The sequence below is a fragment of the Microtus ochrogaster genome, chromosome X (genome assembly GCF_000317375.1).
Source record: "Microtus ochrogaster isolate Prairie Vole_2 chromosome X, MicOch1.0, whole genome shotgun sequence".
Taxonomy (NCBI): domain Eukaryota; kingdom Metazoa; phylum Chordata; class Mammalia; order Rodentia; family Cricetidae; genus Microtus; species Microtus ochrogaster.
In genome coordinates this window covers 5,349,225-5,370,291 of record NC_022026.1, presented here as the reverse complement: position 1 = coordinate 5,370,291, position 21,067 = coordinate 5,349,225, and the positions used below count along the sequence as shown (strand labels likewise).

The following is a 21,067-nucleotide window of genomic DNA, read 5'->3' as shown; positions in this document are numbered from 1 at the left end:
TGGGATTAAAGGCGTGCGCCACCACCGCCCGGCTTTTTGTTTGTTTTTTAACGAGATAAAGAAAAGACATAGAGTTTGGTGGGTAGGGAGGTGGAGGAAGATCTGGGAGGAGTTGGGGGAAGGTAAAACACTATCAGAATATATTGTATAAAAAATTCCTTTCAATAAAAATTAACAAGGAAATTCAAAAAGAATATGGCTATAGAAATAAATATATTTCAGCATTGTCATTAAAAATCTAAATACAATTTGGCAGTTCTAGTCAGTGTTGCTCCAATGTGTATCTTTTTAGAGCTGAAGGCTTGGTTTTGCATAACCATTTTAGGGTACTCCCCTCTAGGGAGGACCAATTCCCTCTCCCTCCCAGCAGCTGTTATCAGCTTATGTCTCTTCATCTAAGGGTGGGGCCCCATGAGATTTTTCCTATCCACATTGGCCTATCAACTGATGAACAACTGACCATGGGGTGTCTAGCCTCAACTGATACACCTACAATACAACTCCTGCACCCAAGGCTCAAGGAATGCTATGGAAGAGTGAATGGAAAGATTGCAAGCACCAGAGGACCAGGAATTCTGCTGCAAGATGATTGTCTTCTATGTATGGTAGGGAAGCTGTCTCCATGACATCTCAATAATACGATTTCCTAAACAATACCTCAACAATAAAGGTGTTTATTCTATTTACTGAAGTTAGGTGTATGTAAGTGTGTCTGTCTCTGTCTCTGTGCCTGTGAGTGCATGTGTCCCCGGAGGACAGAAGTGAGTGGCAGACCCCTGAACCTGAAGTTACAAGTGATTGTGAACCACCTGACATAGATGTTGGGAGCTGAGCTCAGTTTCTCTGCAGAAGCAGTAAGTCTTCTTTACTGCTGATCCATCTTTCTTGCCCCAGGCTTCAAGCATTTTAAAGGAGCAAGAACATTTAATGATCAAATATGGGTAATACCAAAATACATAAACAGAACTCTTGATTGTAAATGGACAAGGGATCCAAAAGCCTTGTCTTAGAGTCCAGAAAATAAAGTTTAAAAAGTCTGAAAAATCTTCAAAACTTCTGACAGAAGAAAGTTGTGTGCCAAAAAATATTTGTAGTTATTTCAAATGACTTGACTATATTTAAACATTTGTATCAAGATACACAACTACTTTCCATGTCATCTGTCTTTTCATGTGTTGTGTTGATTTTCTTACAGATGACACTGAGTTCCATTTAATAGCAAAGGAAACAATCTTTTAGTCATATATTTATAAAGGAAACTTGAAATTGTAATTTTGTAAAAAAATATGCAAATATGATCTTGCTTTCAAGAAAGCTATCATTTAGAGGTACTATGGCGATAAACCCAGGGTTTCATGCATGCTAGGTAAGCACTCTATCAGTGAGTATTATTCATAAACACCAGAAACCAGTCTTGAATCTTCAAGTTCACACACAGTCAGCTAAGGATGTTATTATTATCTTGTGACATTTGGGTGCTGTTTTCTAATTCTCTTAAATAAATAACCTTAGACTATTTGAAATCTGTATGAACAATAAAGTCAGATTATCACGGTTGTCGTCACAAAATAACAGCATGCGACACTTCCTCGGGATCATTTATTTTCCCATTTTGTCAACATTTATTTACCCATTTCTAGTTCCATTACATGTTTGCTTCACATTCCTTCAAGCTAGGGAATACTCCAGCTTTTGTCCTTTACTTCCAAAGCTTATTTAAACGACAGAGCTACTTGAATTTTGGACAGTTCCTTTCCTGAAAAAACACACCAAGTACATTACCCAGATGGTGACCCCTGATGACTGCGGGCTTTTAACTGAACTCCTATGGGAAACCATCTCTTCAGACCATTGCTTCGGTGGACATTTTTGAGACTAACAGTTTCTGCGATATGGACTATTACTGCAAATACAAATGATACTTGAATTAAATACAGTGATTGCAAACACTATAGAAAGAGGGTTATCTTTCCATCTTAAAGAAATCCCATTTTTATTACGTTAAACATCAAATTGGTATATGAGTGAACTATAGCCTCTGATAAATTACCTTCCCATCTTGGTTTTATCCTGGTAATAACCAGATTATATGCAAGATTGAAAACCATTAGTTTTCAGTGAAGCATTTTTCAGGAGTTAAGTATGGGAAATAATACATGTTTATTTATGGCCATCTTATTTTACCTCAACAATGTCATTTAAATTCTTCTTTTCCTGAGGTTATGCATATATTCCTTTTACTGAAAATATTATCTGTACCTGTATACATAATGAAAATAAATAAAATTGACTTAAGCTACTTAACTGGCCCTTTATAAAGCAATTTCAATGTAGTCCATAAGGCTTTAGGATTTCTTTCAAACAGTTTTTGAAGCCTAAACATATGTTGTGCCAAGTGCGAGTAGTATTTCTTCTTGAGGAAAGGGCATCACTATTTTTTTAAGAGAGGAAGGGAAATAATTTTAATTTGAACCCATTACAGTACTTTTTTAAAAAAAATGTCTGCCCCACTGAAATAATATGATTAAATATCAGTTAATTCCAAGACAATGAGGACACCTTTCTTGTTGTTCCATGTGGTTTGAATTCTCCACTTTACTCTCTTAAATGAAATGAATTATTCTCTATTGCAGCATGTTGCTTTTATTCCCTCTAGTAAGGTCCTTGTTCTATGTAATACTCAGGCTAGAAAAGATTCTATCAAAGTAATAAATCATTTTAATATCCCAGTTCTATGTTATATTATCTTCAAACTTTCATTTACTATGTATTTTATATTTTGCCATCCAAAGCTGCAGCAATATTTATAAATAACACATCTATTTGGGTGCCTTATCGCAAGTTTAATATATGATCTCCACTTGCGGTTGCATAACAGGCACATCTACGTAGCCCTTATCAGACAGGCACAGTTATTTAGTGCTTTCATCTCATGTCACAGTACTAATAAGTGTTCTCTAAACCTCAAATCTTATTTATTGACTATTATTATTTGCTTTGTGAATTTGGGAAGAACAATGATAGACTTTTTTTTTTAAATTTCCTGAGTAATGAAGCAAAAATTTCAATTTAGTCAGGAACCAGCAGTTTTGATGGTCAACGTTTTTCATTCATTTCTCATTTTAATTCATCTTTAGCTCAATGAATTTTTCTTTCACTGTGACCCAAACTGTTGTTTATGATATCATTATTGATGGTGGGTATCTTTTGGATTCCTAATACTCTTTTTCCAGGCTTGGATACATATTGGAAATAATATTCAAGTTCTTTCAGAAAGATACAAACTAAAATGTCAGCTGTGGAGATTAAGAAATAGACTTGTGCATTTCTATCTCCTTATTGATTCGTCCTATGTATTTTTATATTTAAAAGTGGAAAGTTCTTCATTGATTTATGTTTAAAATCTTTGTTAGTGGATGCTTTTAAATGCTTTTCTGATTAATGTGTTGAATGTCAGTCTACTTTTTGCTTTTTTCTCTGCATACCCTTTGTTGTCCATTAACTCATAATGGATTTTCCTCCCTCTGCCACCCAAGCACTGGGATTATAGATACATGTTATCAAACCTGGCTATGTTTTCTTTCACTTTAATATAGAAGGATTTGAGTTTTTGAGAGAACTCCAGCTGTAATCTTTGCATGGGTGTATATCAGACCTAAAACACAAACCTTTATCTAACTTTCCAATTCCAAGTTAAGAAAGACATTCCTTTATCTTCTTTCACCAAAACTTTTATAACTAGTATTTTTTTCTACATCATCATCATCACTGGGGTTTGGAAGTTGTAGATTTTGGATTCCATTTCTTAGAAAATTTTAAGAAAGTAGAGCAACTAAGGATTTTAAAGATGTCATTATTTCTTACTAAAACATATTCCGTACAAGGGTCAAAAACTAGCAACAATTAGAATCTCATTTTATGAAACACAATAGAATCTTTATAAAGCCTCACAAAAGATTGGATCACAAGTTATCTGAGTTAACAAAAAATGGAATTCTGCACAGTATGTGTAATCCTAAAACTGATCTTCTTAGGTATAGGAATCAGTAAAATTGTGGTTATATTTTATTTCAAAAAGATCACATATTCATTGAGTAAACTTTGGAAAGAAGTTAATAAAGTATAAAATAAACTTGACTAACACCATGTCAACTGGGTGATCAAAGGGACAATGACTCGTCATTGCATGCATGTCATAGGAAGCATGCTCAACATATGGTGATACTGATACTTCAGTGGTCCTCTTCCCCAGCCTTCACACATCCAATCTAGACATGAAAAAAATATCATAAAATCCAAGCTGAAGGACCTCTGCCATGAAATAAAAGCAATATTTTCAAAATGTTTTGAAGCCATCTAATATTGTACTTTGACACAGAATACAAAAGGGTGTGGATGAATGACACATAATAGAGAAAAACTGTGAGAAGTGTCAATATCAAAATTAATATGAAATTCAATTACTAGTAATTATTCATGCTGTTTTCCTGTTTGTGACAAAGGTGCCATTGCTACCTAGGATTTATTTTGTTTTTTTAAGAGACAATATCATCATGTGTGGTGATGTGAATGAAATGTCCCATATAAATGTCAGGCAATTGAATACTGGTTCCCAATTGAAACTATTTGGGAAGGGTTAGTAGTAGGTATCATTTGAGGAGGTGTGTAACTGGGGATGGACTTGAGATGTCAAAAGACTAAGATCACTTTGAGTTAGTATTCTTTGCCTCTTGTTTGTGGATGGAGTTGTGAGCTCTCAGATGCTGCTCCAGTCACCTGTTACCATGCCTTCGTGTGAAGACCGAAAAATATGAGCCTCTTTTCACCTTGTCTGAAGGTCAGAGAGGTTCAGCTCCCTCAAACCTGTTGTCGCTCCACCCTGACCAAAGGTCAGAGAGTTGGAATGCACTTCTGTTCATTCAATGTTATTGTCTGTTTCTACCTGAAACAAAGGTCCCACCTTAATTTAGATCAGAGAGTTGTGCTTTCTTAAGGTTGTTGTCAGCAAGAGGAGCTAATATCCAGACCTTGTATTTCAGGTACTGAGAAGTGATCTGTTTCTAATTCAAACAAAAGTCTAAGGATCTAACTAAGTTCCTACTCCTTTAGGAAGATAAAAATGGATTCCACCCAGGGAGTGGTTTATCTACAGGATGTTTTGGTCTAGGGTGTGAGTGTTACTTGCCTTGTTCTAGCAATAGAATATCTAACTAAGAATGTAGCCCACAATCCTTCAACTGGTTTGTTCATTTCCTTGTATCATCTTAATGCAGTTTTTTTTTTTTTAAATCTTACTCCTACCTTTTGGGGTTGGGGTATTTAAGCAAATGCAAATTAAACATGGGCGATTTCAGTATTCACTGGAACTTCCTCCTGGTACTATCTTATTTTCCTGTCACGTCTTTGTTCTCTTAACTCACTTTTCTACTCCCCAGGCCTCTACCCTGGTAAGTGGTATAGTTGGTGAAGCTGGTCTCTGAGACCTTTGCACTATAGATTCTAATCCTCTGGCACTTTAAGTCCAATTAAACACTTTCTTCCTAAATTGTCTTGGTCAGAATGTTATATCATATGGATAAATAGTAAAGGACCTGAGACGCTGTATAGTCTAGGTTGGCCTTGGTCTCATTATGTAGTCTTACCTTGCCTTGCACTTGGGATTGCTTTGCCTCAGCACTAGTTATCGTGTTTGCGTGAAAATATGTTCACAGTAGAAGGCACCAGAAGAAAAGTTTATGATAATTCTTTGCCCTTACTTTGATAATTTCCTATAAATTTAATAGTAATCTAAAATCAACCGCTTATTTTGGAAATGAAACAACATGGAAGAACAAATTGGTTCAGTTTCTTCATTTTATCAAAGAAGCAACTAAAACTAGGATAGTAGTGCACCTTAGTTTTCTATCATAATCACATTCTACCAAGCCACAGTGCTTTTATCTTATTCAGTACCAAAAGAAGACGTGATTCATTGCTTCTATTCAATGGCATTTAATATAAAAGTAATTTAGCTGAAATACTGGGCTAATGAGGTCTTCGCTATGGGTTAAACTTTGTGACGACCAGTTGCTTTTGCATGGAGAGAAACTCTGGTTTTTGTCACAGAATAAGTTTTCAAAGCTAATTTTGTCTATCCATCTCAAATAAGTATAAGGGACACAATTAGAATTCTATAAAAGCCTTCTAGTGCAAATAAATATATATCAGTACAATAATAAAAAACTTGTATACAGACATTGATCATTATACTACATTACTGGGTCATATAAACTAAAGTCCTGCATGTAACACATACACATATTCACATACATAATATATATACATATATATTTAATTAGATTCATAGTTTCTAATTCTTTTTATTTAAATCTTAGCATTTCTATTAAAACTGATCAGTTTTATCCAAAGTCATTGTATACTAACATATATGCTTCTCTTTAAACATAATTTTCTAAAGTTCATATAAATATATGAAAATATATTTATATATTTTACATATATAAAAATATATATGTGAAGATAAATATAAAATTATTCTTAGCATGTCCTGAAGTGATTTGCTATAATATCAGTAGATATGGAAAGTTAATATGAAAATATTTTGATCTTATTGTTTTATATTACTTAAAATTATAATTTTGACTATATATTTTATATAACATTAAATAAAGATCGTATGTTCAATATATAACATAGCTATAAAACTCTTTATAAATCAGTAAACAGCAGGTGAATCCTTCAATAGAAATAGACAAAATATATCAAGAGGTAATTTAAAAAAGGAAAAAAAAGTAATTTAACAGTGACAACTTAAAGTGTTCAACTGCAGTGATAATTTTACAATATAACCAAGGGGAGTGATTTTAGCTAAATGGTGGGGTAACAGCAGAAGCATTAATTTGAATGAGTATCCATGCTCAAAAATTCCTTTCCAGGAACTAATGAATTTAAGTCGATGATTAGAGAGCACTTCAGAAGTACACAGAGTTTCTTTTTTAAAGATTCGTAAAGATTATGGGAAAGACGGTTTCACATTATTTGCACCTTCGCCTGCTTTAAGCCCTTTCAGTTCACTGTGGACAGAGCTACTCTCTATGTTGCAAGAAAAAGGAGGATTGAGAACTGTCATTCTGGACTTCAGCACAAAATGGATTCCACAAAGTCCTATTACCAACTTTGGTCACAACAGTTAGGGTCTTGGCACCCTGCAGTGCCAGATAAATCCCTGTGTTCTAAGGCTGATTCTAAATAACCCAGGCACCAAGACATTCCTTCTAACTGGGTGATCATTGTGGCTCTAGGGTTTAGGTCAACATCTCCAAATTCAATTTCTAGACTTGCTTCTTTACAATTCAGGTTCCCAAAATTCCACTGTCCATTCTGACTACTATTGAAACAAGCTCAGTTTCCATATAAGCACCGTGCTGGCCCTTGGATCTCAGAATCTCAACTTCCAGTCCTGTCTTATGTTCCCAGCTCCCATTGCAGGCTAGCATGGCAGCTACTGAGTCAAGTACTAAGTCCAGCTCTTCAAACATTCGTGGAATAAGCTTGCCTGCAGAACCCCCCATAACCTTCTATGCATAATCTTTGAAAAATCAGACTGGGACAGGGCTGGGATAGTCTGTACATACTTAAAGGAAAAGCCAAAATGACCATGGATAATCAGGAAAGCAGAACATGTCAAAAGAAACAAAAGAAACCATTTGTAAGTAGCAATACAGAAACAAGAATCCACAGACTCTTTGACAAAGAGTTGAAAATATTAACTTAAAGAACAATTAACAATAAGTGAACACATGAATAAATAAAGCCATGAAGATAATAAAATAAGAACACTGTATGACGATTTACTGATATTTAAACCCTACTAAAAATTACCAAATGGGTTCTCTGGAAGTGGAAAATTTAAAGACTAAACGGAAAAATTGCATCAAAAGCTTCAACTGAAGAATTTCTCATGCAGACTGTATTGATATACTCAAAATCATATCATTTGAAAAAAAACTTATATAAAGAGAAAGACTAAAAAGCCCACGGGATGTATGGGATACCATCAAGTGAACCATCATATGCAGCATGGGAGTTGCAGTGGCAATGATCGATATTGAAGAGTTAAAAATCTTAAAGAAATGAAAAGATTTGTCAAAAAACTGGATCAAGAGTAGCCTCCAAGGTGCCATATTTCTAAAACAGAACAGAACAAAACAAAACAAACTGACTACCCTTCCTCCAAGCAGCCATGGATCTCAAATATTTCCTTAGCTATGGTTGGAACTTCATAAGTCTCCTTCTATCCATGCTGGTATTTTGGCTGGCTTGATCTTGTGCATGTGATGTGCATGCATGCAGTTAGAGCTGCTATGATCTCATGCATGCAAAGTATTTTTTTTTCTGTAGTCGTTCACTACCACTCTCAAAATCTTTCTGCCCACCCCCCACCTCCAGTTGATGATGATGCCTGAGCCATGGGAAGAAGGGACAAGGTATTATTTTCTGATGTTCAACTTTGGCTAGTGAAAAGCCATTTAACTGTGCCTTGGGCCATCTGTGGAAGCATAAATATTTCCTCGCTTCTTTTCTCTTCTAGAGGCCTAGAAATAAATGATTACTCATGGACATCTCAGTAGTTATGTATTTAGAAACCAAAGTTTGCATACAAGCCATGCTTTTTGCTATTGATGTGTGATTGCTTTTAATTCCTGTCAATGGATACAGCAGGAATTATATGTTGAGAAAAATTCTACATTTTTTATTATTTATTTATTAAAAATTTCCACCTCCTCCCATCCTCCCATTTCCCTCCCACTCCCCCCCCCAAATTCTAGGTTTTATAATATGCTTTGTAAATATATATACACATACGTGCATTTCTAAACTTAAATGTATTCTTAGAAAGAAATAGGTAAGATGAAGAGGGAAGAGAGGGTGGAGAGAGTATTCTGACAGACTGGCAAGATTTTTTTCTTTTTAGAGAAGAATAACTATTTGGTTTCGGTGATTTTCGCATTATCTCTGGTACACTAAAGAAGAGAATAACTAATACAGTACTTATTACTGAGAGTACTCAGTAAATATATAGACAAATGGGTGAACACACGTCTTGGTATGACAGTTGCTTCCATTTTTTTCAAGAGAAATAAAAAAAAATTCACGTTATCTAAAATATTATTGTAACATTTTTATCTTAACTTTAAAATCATTTTTGACAGAATTTGACGAAGTTCTGCATGTGAAAGGTCAGACCTGCTTAGTTCTGCACCTTTCTCCCTGAGTTTCGTGTTAGGAAGAGGAAGGCAAGAGCAGTTGTATATTTGAGGAGTGGAACATAAGGGAAGATCGAGACTGTGTACTTCAATATGGAAATAGAAGAGAAAAAAACAGGCTGAATAGTAGCTGAACATTACCTTAGTCTTATTAGCAGTATTGTTTCCAAGATAGTCTGAGATCAATTTATTTTATCTAGTTGTTCAAATTTCAAAAGATATGTATATTATAGTTACCTATAAAACATGACTACATTGTTAAACTTTTCATGCTTGCTTTTATTTTAGGAAAAAGGATATCCCTACTATTTTATTATCATTTTATCAGTTTTTGAATGTGCATTTAATCATCCAGTCCTCACTGTTTTTTTCTGATGGGTCTTTTATACTTACTATTTCATTGATTAAAACAATAAGCTTTTGCCTATCATATATATATATATATATATATATATATATATACATACACAAATATATTCTGACCAACCCACAGGCAAGACTTGGACAGGAAACCTGAACTAAAAATGTACAGCAGACAAAAAGAGAAACCAGAGATACTAATGGCTTGTTTGGGTTTTGTTCAATCTTGAAACAGCCTATATTTTAGGCACGACAAAGAAAAGATCTATTTGTTCCATCTGGCTTCCAGATACTCCCACAACCTCATATGTTGGTAAACCTTAATGAATGCTATCTCTACAATGTCCTATATGCTAGTGTTTAAGCAAGTGTTACTATATATCCCAAAGGAATACTGAGTACATGGAATAATTTACTACATTGCTCCCAGCGTAAAAACTTGAACCCCAGAAATACCAACTAGTTCAACTGGGTTCAAAAATCATCTGACTCTACCTACTTAAACTTTCTGAAGCTAAGCCTTGGTACTATGTGTGTGTGTGTGTGTGTGTGTGTGTGTGTGTGTGTGTGTGTGTGTGTAAAACAAAATAATCAATAAAAAATATAACTTGGCTCTATGCTAATTGGTGGAGAAATTCACAAGCTCTTTGTCAGCTTGAAAGCATTTGGTTCATGAGCATCGTATGTCTGGAAGTAGCACATTGTCTACTTTTCATAAAGTCACAAAGAATAAAAGTTCCATTTTTATTCTTAGTACAATACAACTTATCCTCCTCATCCACTGGTTTTGAATCTGTGGATTCCATTAATTATGGTATAAAATTCTTGCAAAAAATTGTAATTTTTCTAAACCTGTTAAGACTTTTTTCTTATTGCACTTTAAACAGTACATGGTAGCAACCTTATGGATTTCATTTCTATTACATTAAAAGAACACTGGAAGACAGAAGTCGGTTATATGAAAACACTGTGCCACTTTACAAATGAGCTTGAGCATCAGCAGATGTTGGTATCTTCTGGGGAATCTCATGACCAATTCTCCCTGTACAGAAAGATAGAATTCTACTTGATTCTAGGTTTTTGACAGCTGGCCTCTCTTCATCACCCACTTTTATATGTTAGAAGATTAATATTAACTTGTTCTTTTTTTGTTTTGAGAGGAAAAATACACAAAATCTTTTATCTGCTCCTCTGATAGTTTTCTTCCTAGCTCCTCCATTTTGTGACTTAATTCTGCAAATTATTTCCGAGCTTACTGTGCACAGAATAAAAAACAAACAACTATGTGGTGTTATTTGTCATGCTAATACTTACGTTAAATTGAACTTAAACTTCCAAAATTAAAGAGAATCTAGATTTATTCCTTAAATGAAGTAAGGATACACTGAAATAAGAGCTTTGTCTCGACCAGCAACAACCAAGCTACTTGAATTGATAAAACACAAGACTATTGAAAGGCAGAATCTATCTCTTCTGAAGCAGGTGGCACGGTAGCACAGAATGCTTGCTGTCAAAATCACCTTTCTATTGATTTGCAACTAGTTTATCCACTACTTCCTAGGTTCTATGCACATGCACTAATCTGTACTGTATAGATTATTTGATCTGAACATTGGGCTCCTTTAATGAGAAAGAAATGAAATGTTCTTTACAAAGTACAAAGTTTTATGCATTTGCTAGCAGTTAAATTTTTCCTCTTGTCACATTCAACCCAGGATCAGGCAACTGTGAAGCCAATCATTAGAAACTCTTGTGGTAGTCAATTTCTTTAAAAGTCAGCTGCAACAAGTTTTATAATGTCTGCAATAACTAGATTGGCAATGTTCTAATGAGATTTTCATCAGAAGAAAATCCCAGTGGGTCATCTTGCACCCTTTAATTTATTCATTATTGTCCCATAGACAGAAATAGAAGAACCAAGAGAGGGATTCTTGTGAATCCATACCGTGATATGGATTTCCAGGTAGTACTGTTATTTAACTGCTCCCTGTACATCAGTATAACAATATTTAACACTGCGTTCATGAAAGACTACATTGTGGGATCAAATGGAGCAAGTATCAAAGTCTTTTCAAAACAAATGACTCATATGGAAAATGCTTTAAGTAAGTCCAAAATAAATCAGGAAACTACATTTGGTGCTCTGTGTCTTATACCCAAGACTTCGCTATATTCCTCTTTTGATATTTTCCTTCCCACTAAAATTTGCCTTTAGTCTGAGTGTTTCAAAAGTTTTATCACCAGCATCTATCGTATTACTAAGCTTTTTTTCTTCTTCTTGTGTTTGCCTTGTAAGTCTCTATATTTGTACACAAAAAGTCTCTATGTCCCTTAATTACACTTCTGAAGCTTCTTTTTATTTACTTCAACTTTTTACAGATATTTTAGTCTCAGAAGCAATGTTTGCTCCTAAAACTTACTGAGAATGCTAAGAAACTTTCACTAATGTATTATATATATATATAGATATAGTATTAGAAACCTAAACTAATAATTTTAAGGTGTTTTTTTGACTCATTGAACAATAGCTACAAACTATTACATTTAACATAAAGGTCATATTTTATGTTAATTACATTTAGAAAATTCATACAATTAATGAGAAGACTATAATTGCTCTAAAGTGTTGAAAATCTTTATAAATGGTTGGTGTAAGGAAAGAAAGTTGTGTTCTCATATCTAATCCTCCATGTGGTCTCTTACAGTGTTACATGTCAGGTAGCTTCTAGAAAAATGACAGTACCTACTGAGAGAATTGTCATGAGACAGATTCATACTTGATTTTGGCATGATGAAAAGAATCTCAGTTTATGAACTCCTGACAGGTCTTAGGATCCCTGGTGGTCCCCAGCCTACCAATGGAGAGCCAAAATTCCACCCACATATAGTATTCAATGGCTTTCTTGCAGTCACCCAGGTTGCTTCTTCTTAGTCAACTTATCAGACCTCTTGAATATCAATGTTCCCTGGAGCACCACCTTTCACGCTGTTTTCCCTCTTGTTCATCTCCTACAGTCTTGGTATCTCCTAAAGTAGATATTTCCAAACTTTCAGCATCATATAATTAAATGACATACTAAATGTCTTTATCTTCACATCTATTGTTATCTCAAAAGTTCTTCCTTATATTGTCTTTTTTTAGAGAAAAAAGGTTGAAATTTGTTCCTCAGAATGACTCAGTGTAGCTAATTGTCATATTCCTTATCTCTCATGGTTATATTTGTGGTGAGAACTTGGCACATTAGTATTTTAATTAGAACTCTGTGTTTTTAACTATAATGTCCATTGTTGTATAATGGATCTGCCACATTTATTACTCCAATCTTACTCATAAAATTTTGTATACTTTGGCCAAAGCATCTACAGACCTCTTTTCAATCACTGCAGTCCTCGGTAACCACATTCCACATGAATGAGTTCATCGAGTAGTCATCTTTCTGACTGTGGCTTATATTGTTTAACAAGATAGTCTTTAGAATCATCCTTTTTTTGCAAATGATATAATTTATTCCTTTTATAAAGCTTACTAGCACTTCCTTACCTACATGTAATACTTATCCATTCAGTCTTCCATGGGCACTTAGGTGGATTCAATGTGTAGGCTATTTGTGGATAGTATTACTGTAACTTGGGAGAATAAATGTTTAAGAAACTTAATTTCTTCTATTATATACCCAGGAGTACTGAGGCTGGATATCACTTTTCAGGATTTTGAGGACCTGAACACCAATTTCCATAATGGTTCTGCTAACTTGTATCCAATTAACAATGTGTAAGGGTTCTATTTTTTATATCCTCACAATCACTTGCTTTCTTCAGTCTTTGATAACAGTAACCCTTCAATCTTTGATAACATTAAGGTGATATCTCATTGTGATTTTCATTTGCCTTTCCCGAATAATATTTTCTTTCTTTTCTTTTTTAGTTTCAATGTTTGACTTTGGTAGTGGCATAATGTTGGAGTAAGGTTCTAAGTATTTTTTCTTCATTTTTTAAAAATTGGAGCACTGGACTGGGCTCCCAAGGCCCAGATGAAGAGCAGAAGGAGGGAGAACATGAGCAAGGAAGTCAGGACCGCGAGGGTTGTGTCCACCCACTGAGACAGTGGGGCTGATCTAATGGGAGCTCACCAAGGCCAGCTGGACTGGGACTGAAGATTAAACCGTACTCTCTGAATGTGACTAACAATGAGGGCAGACTGAGAAGCCAATGATAATGACACCGGGTTTTGATTCTACTGCACGTACTGGCTTTTTGGGAGCCTAGTCTGTTTGGATGCATACCTTCCTAGACCTGGATGGAGGGGGAAGGGCCTTGGACTTCCCAAGGGCAGGGCACCCTGAGTTCTCTTAGGACTGGAGATCGAGGGGGAGGGGGGGGAGTGGAAGGGAAATGGGAGGATAGGAGGAGGTGGAAATTTTAAATAAATAAACAAACAAACAAACAAATAAATAAATAGAAATAGAGTCCTTTGGAATAAACCTTGGAGTGCTACAGATGAAAAAAATGCTGTAAGAAGACATTGTTATTTCTTCTTTAAATGTTTGGTGGAATTTAGCCATAAAGTTACCTTATGCTGGCCTTCACTCTGATGGGAGACTGCTATGTTACTGCCTTATTATTCTTCATTGGTTTATTCAGCTATTTCTGTGATTTGTAATTCAGTACTGGTAGGAAATATCCATCAAGGAACTTCTCCCTTTTAGATTATTCAATTTATTGATACATAATTTTTCATAATAGTCTTCTATGATCATTTGTATTTATCTTTTATCTCGTCCTTTCATATTTTACCTTGGGGTGTAGAAGCATCATGAGCTAATCTAATCCAGAGAATAGCGATGATTCTCTTCTATGTCACATTAAATAAGTGATGAAGTCAAATATGTTTTATCTCCTCAGTACTCCTTAATTCCCCATCCTTTGTGCCCAGAAGTTAATGCTCTCACATCACTCATATGCATTGATATTGTAGTCTCCTAATTTGTCTTCATGACCTCAACTTTAAAATTGCCATCATTTTGCCTGCTAACCCCAACTCCAATAGTTTCTTTAAGCTTGCTTTATCAGTGTAAATCTCATTAAATAATTGCCTTGACTTAATTAAAAACATGTAAACCTCCATTTGTTTTTGGAATAAACTTTATCTCCATACTGTTACTTAAAATGCTTCTCACGATCTGCCCCCATTCATCATCCTTATTTTCTATAGGACTCTGGTAACCTTTATTTTTCCCTGATTTACAGGTATTGTATATTTATCTTCACTGATCCACATTTGTATTCACCCCTCTTTAAAAGGAATAGAGCTCAAGACCAAACATAATTTCTCAGATTCTACAATGTCACCTCTTAATGGGAACTGTAACAAATCTGACATTTGCTTGGTGAAATTGGTCTTTCCCCTTTCTGGCTGCTCTATATGAAACTGTTGTCCCATTTCTGAAGTATAAAATGTTTTAGAATGTCATCTGTTTAAAAGCCATTGCTCTAATTTAGTTTACTCTTAGTCACCTCAGAGAAGGATAGCTTAGCAACTTATGTAATGTGGGTCTAAAAATATCCACATAGCATCTCTCTCTATATACATTACACATAATTTGGATGGGAAGAAATCGTAATAAATAGGAGCAATATGGCATCTTCCAGAAATGAAAGGAAATAATTTACTTTAAAGTCATACAGTTCTTGAGAAATATTTGGCTCTATCATTTTCAGCTCTTTCTATTCCACCATAATAATAGCAAAAGAAATTAGGGCAATTTGGACAACTATAAAGGACCAGATGAAGCACTAAAATAAGTGTTACTCAAATTTTGATGTAGCGAAGAATGTGCTCTCTTGAATAGTTTTATTCATAAACTATAGTTCAGAGAAAAGAACTATTTTACCTTTTCCAAATTCTTTATTGTTAATATCCGTCTGATTTACTTTTCATATGTGGAACATATAGTGCACCATGGTGAGATTTACAGAATTTAATATTTTAATCTCTACTGTTTGTCACTTGTGGCCTCTGCTGAAGGTGGCACAAATCATTATTAATTTCATGGCAAAATCAAAAGGATCATCCATGTCATTATCGGATGCTATTGAGTCTGAGAGCTAGAAAATTCTCCTTGATTTGTTCAATGCAACAGCCCATTTGACCCCAGATACAATGTATTCATGAGTTTCTACTGCCTATGAGTTTCTATTGCTGCTTATAGGAATTGCTGACTTTGTAGAAATTTGATCAAAACATCAAAGATTGCAGAGAAACTGTGTTCGTGCCCTTCAAACCATTGATGGAGTGCCTTAACCTCGCCTTCTCTTGATGCCTTGCATATGGTCATCTGTCTTCCTGACTACTACTTCATATGGCTTATTTGTAAATTCAAGCAAATGTGTTTCTGACTGGCACTGATACATCACTGATGCCAGCATATCAGAGAGGATGAAGCATAAGGAAGCATTTTTTTTGATTCAGATGGAAAATATTTCAGATTTATGAGGAAGTCCTGACAATAGCCGTTCCATGATATCTTCATATAATCAGTATCTCTCCATACCTCTCTTTACCAAATTTTATGACTTCAAAACTTATTCAAAGGACTTATTTTCTTGCTGATCTTAAAGGTATAGTGGGTAGATACGAAGCAAGAGCTGCTTGGCTGAACACCTTACCTCTGGCTTTTCACATACTCGATTTCTACTGCTTTCCAATGACCACTTACAGAGGCATTATGCGCAGAACACCTATTGATGTCCCACTGATATTGATGTGATTTTCCCTGGTGGATTGAGGGCAACCCAGCATATAGTCATTAGTATGTAAAGGTTATGTATAATGGATAATAGAGGAAAATGAAATAGCAGAAGGGAATTTGCACAGGAAACAGAAGCAGTAAACAGTTTCAGTGAAAGATTTTCTTGCGTTATACAGCAAATGCAAAGGGGATTGAAAAAAGATGACTCTTACAGACTCAGAAAGAGTGGTGGGTGAAATGGTTTCATATTTTGAAGTATAATACGGTTTTATTTCAACCACAGAAAGCCATTTAAAAATAATCTTATATAATATAGTTCTTATGTGGCATCTTTCACCTGAATGTGTATTTATGAATTCTTATGTTACTTTTCTGAGACGGTCAGCAATAGGGCAGTAATAGGATAAATCTAAGAAGACAGTGTTTTTTTTTCAGTACTTGGTTTTGAACCTAAGGTCTCAAACATGCTAGGCAAGCACTCTACCATTGAGCTATATAACACCCAGCTTCCGGAAGAGGGTTTTACAAATTTATCTAAAGCCATATAATACCCAGGTCATGATGGAGCAAAGAAGAAAGTCACAGTGTTTGCAATAAGCATTTCCTTTTAAACCCATGCAATGCTATTAGCATTTTGAATGAAATGTTTTGCAATTGGAAAATCTCACAGTAAATATTTTCAAAAGACACCTATTAACCAATCAAACTACTTAGTTCCACTTACCATCACAGAAGATCACCTGATATGTCTAGTTAAATTTTAAAACACCCAGGTAGATTTATTTACTAAACTACAATGTTTACTGGTATGAAAAAAGGAAGCGAGGTCTAATGCTAAAAGCATGTTTTAGGGAATTCATTTCGTCATTAAAAAGTAAAAGAACCATGAGCAATAAGCTTAATATTAGAACCCATGAATGATAATAACAAATGGAAGTTAGAATTCTAGTAATTTTTAACTAATATAAACTACTTTCTACATTTATACCCTATTTCAATTACTTTAATTTTTATGAATTTATTTATTTATACTCCTAATCCTATTATGGGTATCATTTTAAGCATATTATCAGGTTAGTAAATGGAGATCTAAACAGATTAAATGATTCACTCAAGACAAAGTGCTAGTAAATAGGAGAGATTTAAAAATCTATGTTTATAACTGTTGTAGTATGCTACCTTACTATCCTGTCAAATTGATATTCTATATAAAATATCATTCCTTGAAATGACTAAAAACCATGCATTCATTAACAAAATGAAAAATGATCAAACAAGCCTCAGACTATAAAATAAAATTTGTGACATGGCCATCACATCATAATAAAATTTTTAGAAGACAGATTGAATCATAATTTAAACTTATTAACACACACTCTCATATTACGTGAATTAATTTGCTTTAGGGGTTATGTCTTGTATATAAGACATTACTTCTGTGTAGTAAAGTGGACAGAAACAAACACATCTAACACTAAATTGATTTCAACATTCTAAAGTTGAGCAAGAACATTTTGAGGAGTCTTGATGGTACTGCTACATTTCAGATTACTCCTTATTTTGAATATTTTATTTTTAAACACCTATTTACAAAGTTTGTGTGCATGGGTTGGGAACCTATGTCATGGAGTGTGTGTGGAGGTCATCGGACAACTTGCAGGGTAATGTTCTCTACTTCCTCAAAATGGGTTCTGGGGATTGAACTCTGATATTTCAGCTTTGTAGCAACTGCCTTTTCAATGCTAAGCCATTTTCTAGTCCTTATCCTTTATTTTGAGTGATTTCATATTAAAGTCATATTGGAACTGCAATTCTTCTTGATCCTTTCATTCCCTCAAAAGTATTTCTCATTGCAGGTCATTATAAATTAAATAAACACACAATCTGAGTATCCAGGGAAACCTAATATAAAGAAAATAATTTTGATACAAGAAACCATTGTCCATGTTTACTGGAATAGGAATTGCTTGATGGCAATTTTTGAAGCAAGAATCATGGACATCAGCAGAGGCTATGTGCCTTGATTGCTGACACTCCAGTAACATCTTGCAAAAACTATCTGTTGTTTTCTTACCTCTTCCTGTTTCATGGCTCCTATAGAAACTGGTTATGTAAAAACTATCTGTTAATGCTTTAGAAAATTGGAACCAATCAAACGTGCTTTGTTATTTACAAGTATATGAAAATCTAAATATCAGTTTTAACCACTTCTCAGAATCATATTCATTATATCTTAGTAAATAACTCTGCTTCAGTTGGGAAGTGGAATTTCAGGTTAAACTGAAAAGAAGTTGTTAGTGACATATCTAGATAGTTTTCTTTTTTAATCATGATATTTCATTCATCATTGGAACAAGGCTTTCAAAAAACACGTGTTTCTTAAATTATTTACATTTTAAACTGGCAGAACCATTCAAGTAAGGAAATTAACATTCAGTCAAAATAAAATGCCATCCAGAAAAATCAATACAATTTTCTATTAAGTGTGGGTGACTTTAATCAGAGTGACCAAAGAACAACATTTTTTTTCCTTAAAAGTGGAAAGAATGCATACAATTACCCTCCAAAACTCAAGAACCACATACTTTTCAACTTCTTGTGAAGATAAGGCTATCTGTTTTGGTTCTTATGAATTCTTGGGAAGACATTGCACTGAATTTTCTAAAAGCTCCCAAGTGCTTTAATGAAATTGCTACCTGAAAAACTGAGTAGCCATCTTACTGTGTACTTATAATTTAAGAAGCTATTGTAGATTAGTACTTATGACTGCTAATGAGAAAACCGTAACAACCGTTTAATTGAAAGGAACATGGCTAACTACAGCAAGTGCAATCAATAAGACTGTGTTAGTAGTATAAATATTTCTTCTCAAAGAGTGTTCTTTCTACTCCAACAGCAGTATTTAAGGTTGGGAATGAAAAAAAAAAAGAACTAGGAATCCATTTGTTATTACAACACTTAATTATGCTACAAATCTGTGCACCTCAGCACTGAGAGTGAATTCTTCCAAACCAAACAATCTTCGGTTACAAAGAAAACTCATATAAAGGACTTACCAATTACATAGGCTAGCAACAAGGCCAACGTCACTGTGATTGCAGTAGCGCTCAAGGCTGTGCACTTCCAATTGCAGCATCTATACGGTTTGTTAAAAGTGAAGGCAGGTCGGGCAAAGGTGCTCCGAGGCAGCGGCCTGGGAGGTGGTGAGTAGACCGTATTGGATGTCAGAGGGTAGTTCTGACTGGCTGCACTGAAGATAGCAGAGGAACCAGATCCATGTTTGAACAGGAAATGCCTAGTGGAGAAAAACAGAGAAGTTCCCCTGTAAATACCAGAGCCAATTTCTATAAACCCCACAAACTCTACAAATTTCAAAGCATCATACTATGACAAATCTCACCAGACCTGGAAAGGCTAGACAAAAATTTCAGGTAATCCAGTGGTAAATGAATTGTCTTTGGTATTTTTTTTTCATTTCTTCTCTTCCTCCCCATCTCTGCCACTCTGTCCCTTCCTCAATCCCTCCTTTTCTTGCTTTCTTGCTGACTAGTAAATGGTCCAGTTCCATAGTTGATATTCACTATTCTTTTCTCATTCCTTAATTATGATTCTGAAGAGCTGACTGTGTTCTGCCATCAGATTTTGATAATTAGGGCATCCTAGATACCAGTGTTTGGCCATTTCCTCACTATCAAACTTTAAAAACAAGACTTTCAGCAGATATTAATTAATCTTTTATTTTAAAATATCAAACATATGGCTCACTTGAAGCAAGCTATCCCATTCATCCACCAACAACCTTGCACAGTTCACATTTGAACATATCCATTTTTATCTGTTCAGCTCACCTCTTCAATTCTCTAGCTACTCGCTCGTGCTAGTTTTGGAAAGTTGTTGTACAATAAAAAATTTCTCAAAATATTTCAGATTCCAACATTATTATTATATAGAGTTGATATTTTATAGTTTGTTTTCAATATAAAAATTATATGTGAAAACATTCACTGTTAACATATACCATTGCTGGAATTTGACAAATGCCATTACTTGAGCAAAACAAACCTCTATCCAAATGTAGAACAGTCCCATAACTCCAGGAATGCCCTCATTTTTTTCTTAGCAAATTTCTACCTTGATTCCCAGAGACAAACTCAACTCTGCACTTTCTCACCATACATTTATTATGCCTGCTGTGAAACTTTATACATGTGGAGCAACGGTGTTATTATATTAAATACCTACAGAGTGATCACATATTCCTCATTACTATTATAACTGGACCTTTCATAAATAGAGATACACTCATAAGTAAGGACTTGAGACAAACATATATATTTTGACCCTGTACTTTCCTACCCTTGCGAGGTGCTAAGTACCATGTGTTCTACTACATACTCATTAATGCATTCATTCTTTCCTTGTGTGGAACAGGCTATGCTATTTTCCTCATTGGGCTTTTAAGAATGGAAAGGCAAAAATAGGTGTAAAATGTTGTGCAAATTCACCCTGTAAGCAAGTGACAGAGCTAGAATCAGCATACAGGTCATCCAGGCTTTAATGTCCTGAATCTTAACCACTCTACTGTGCCCTCTATGGCAGTAAAATGCACTGCTAAACAAAGCACATTCTAGTGTTACATTTTAATGCACAGTATAAAACCTCTCAGTAAGTGAAAAGTCAACATCACCTTGC

The 21,067-nt window shown here is 34.7% G+C and overlaps 1 protein-coding gene across 3 annotated transcripts in view; it reads right to left on the bottom strand.

The window, feature by feature from the left end:
* Tenm1 (teneurin transmembrane protein 1) overlaps positions 1-21,067 on the bottom strand; it is an 825,611-nt gene that overhangs the window by 304,940 nt on the left and 499,604 nt on the right. For all 3 annotated transcript variants that reach the window (XM_026784949.1, XM_013350458.2, XM_026784950.1), the window contains one exon: positions 19,432-19,670. In XM_026784949.1, the coding sequence (XP_026640750.1) occupies positions 19,432-19,670 (239 nt within the window). The remainder of the gene's footprint in view (positions 1-19,431; positions 19,671-21,067) is intronic.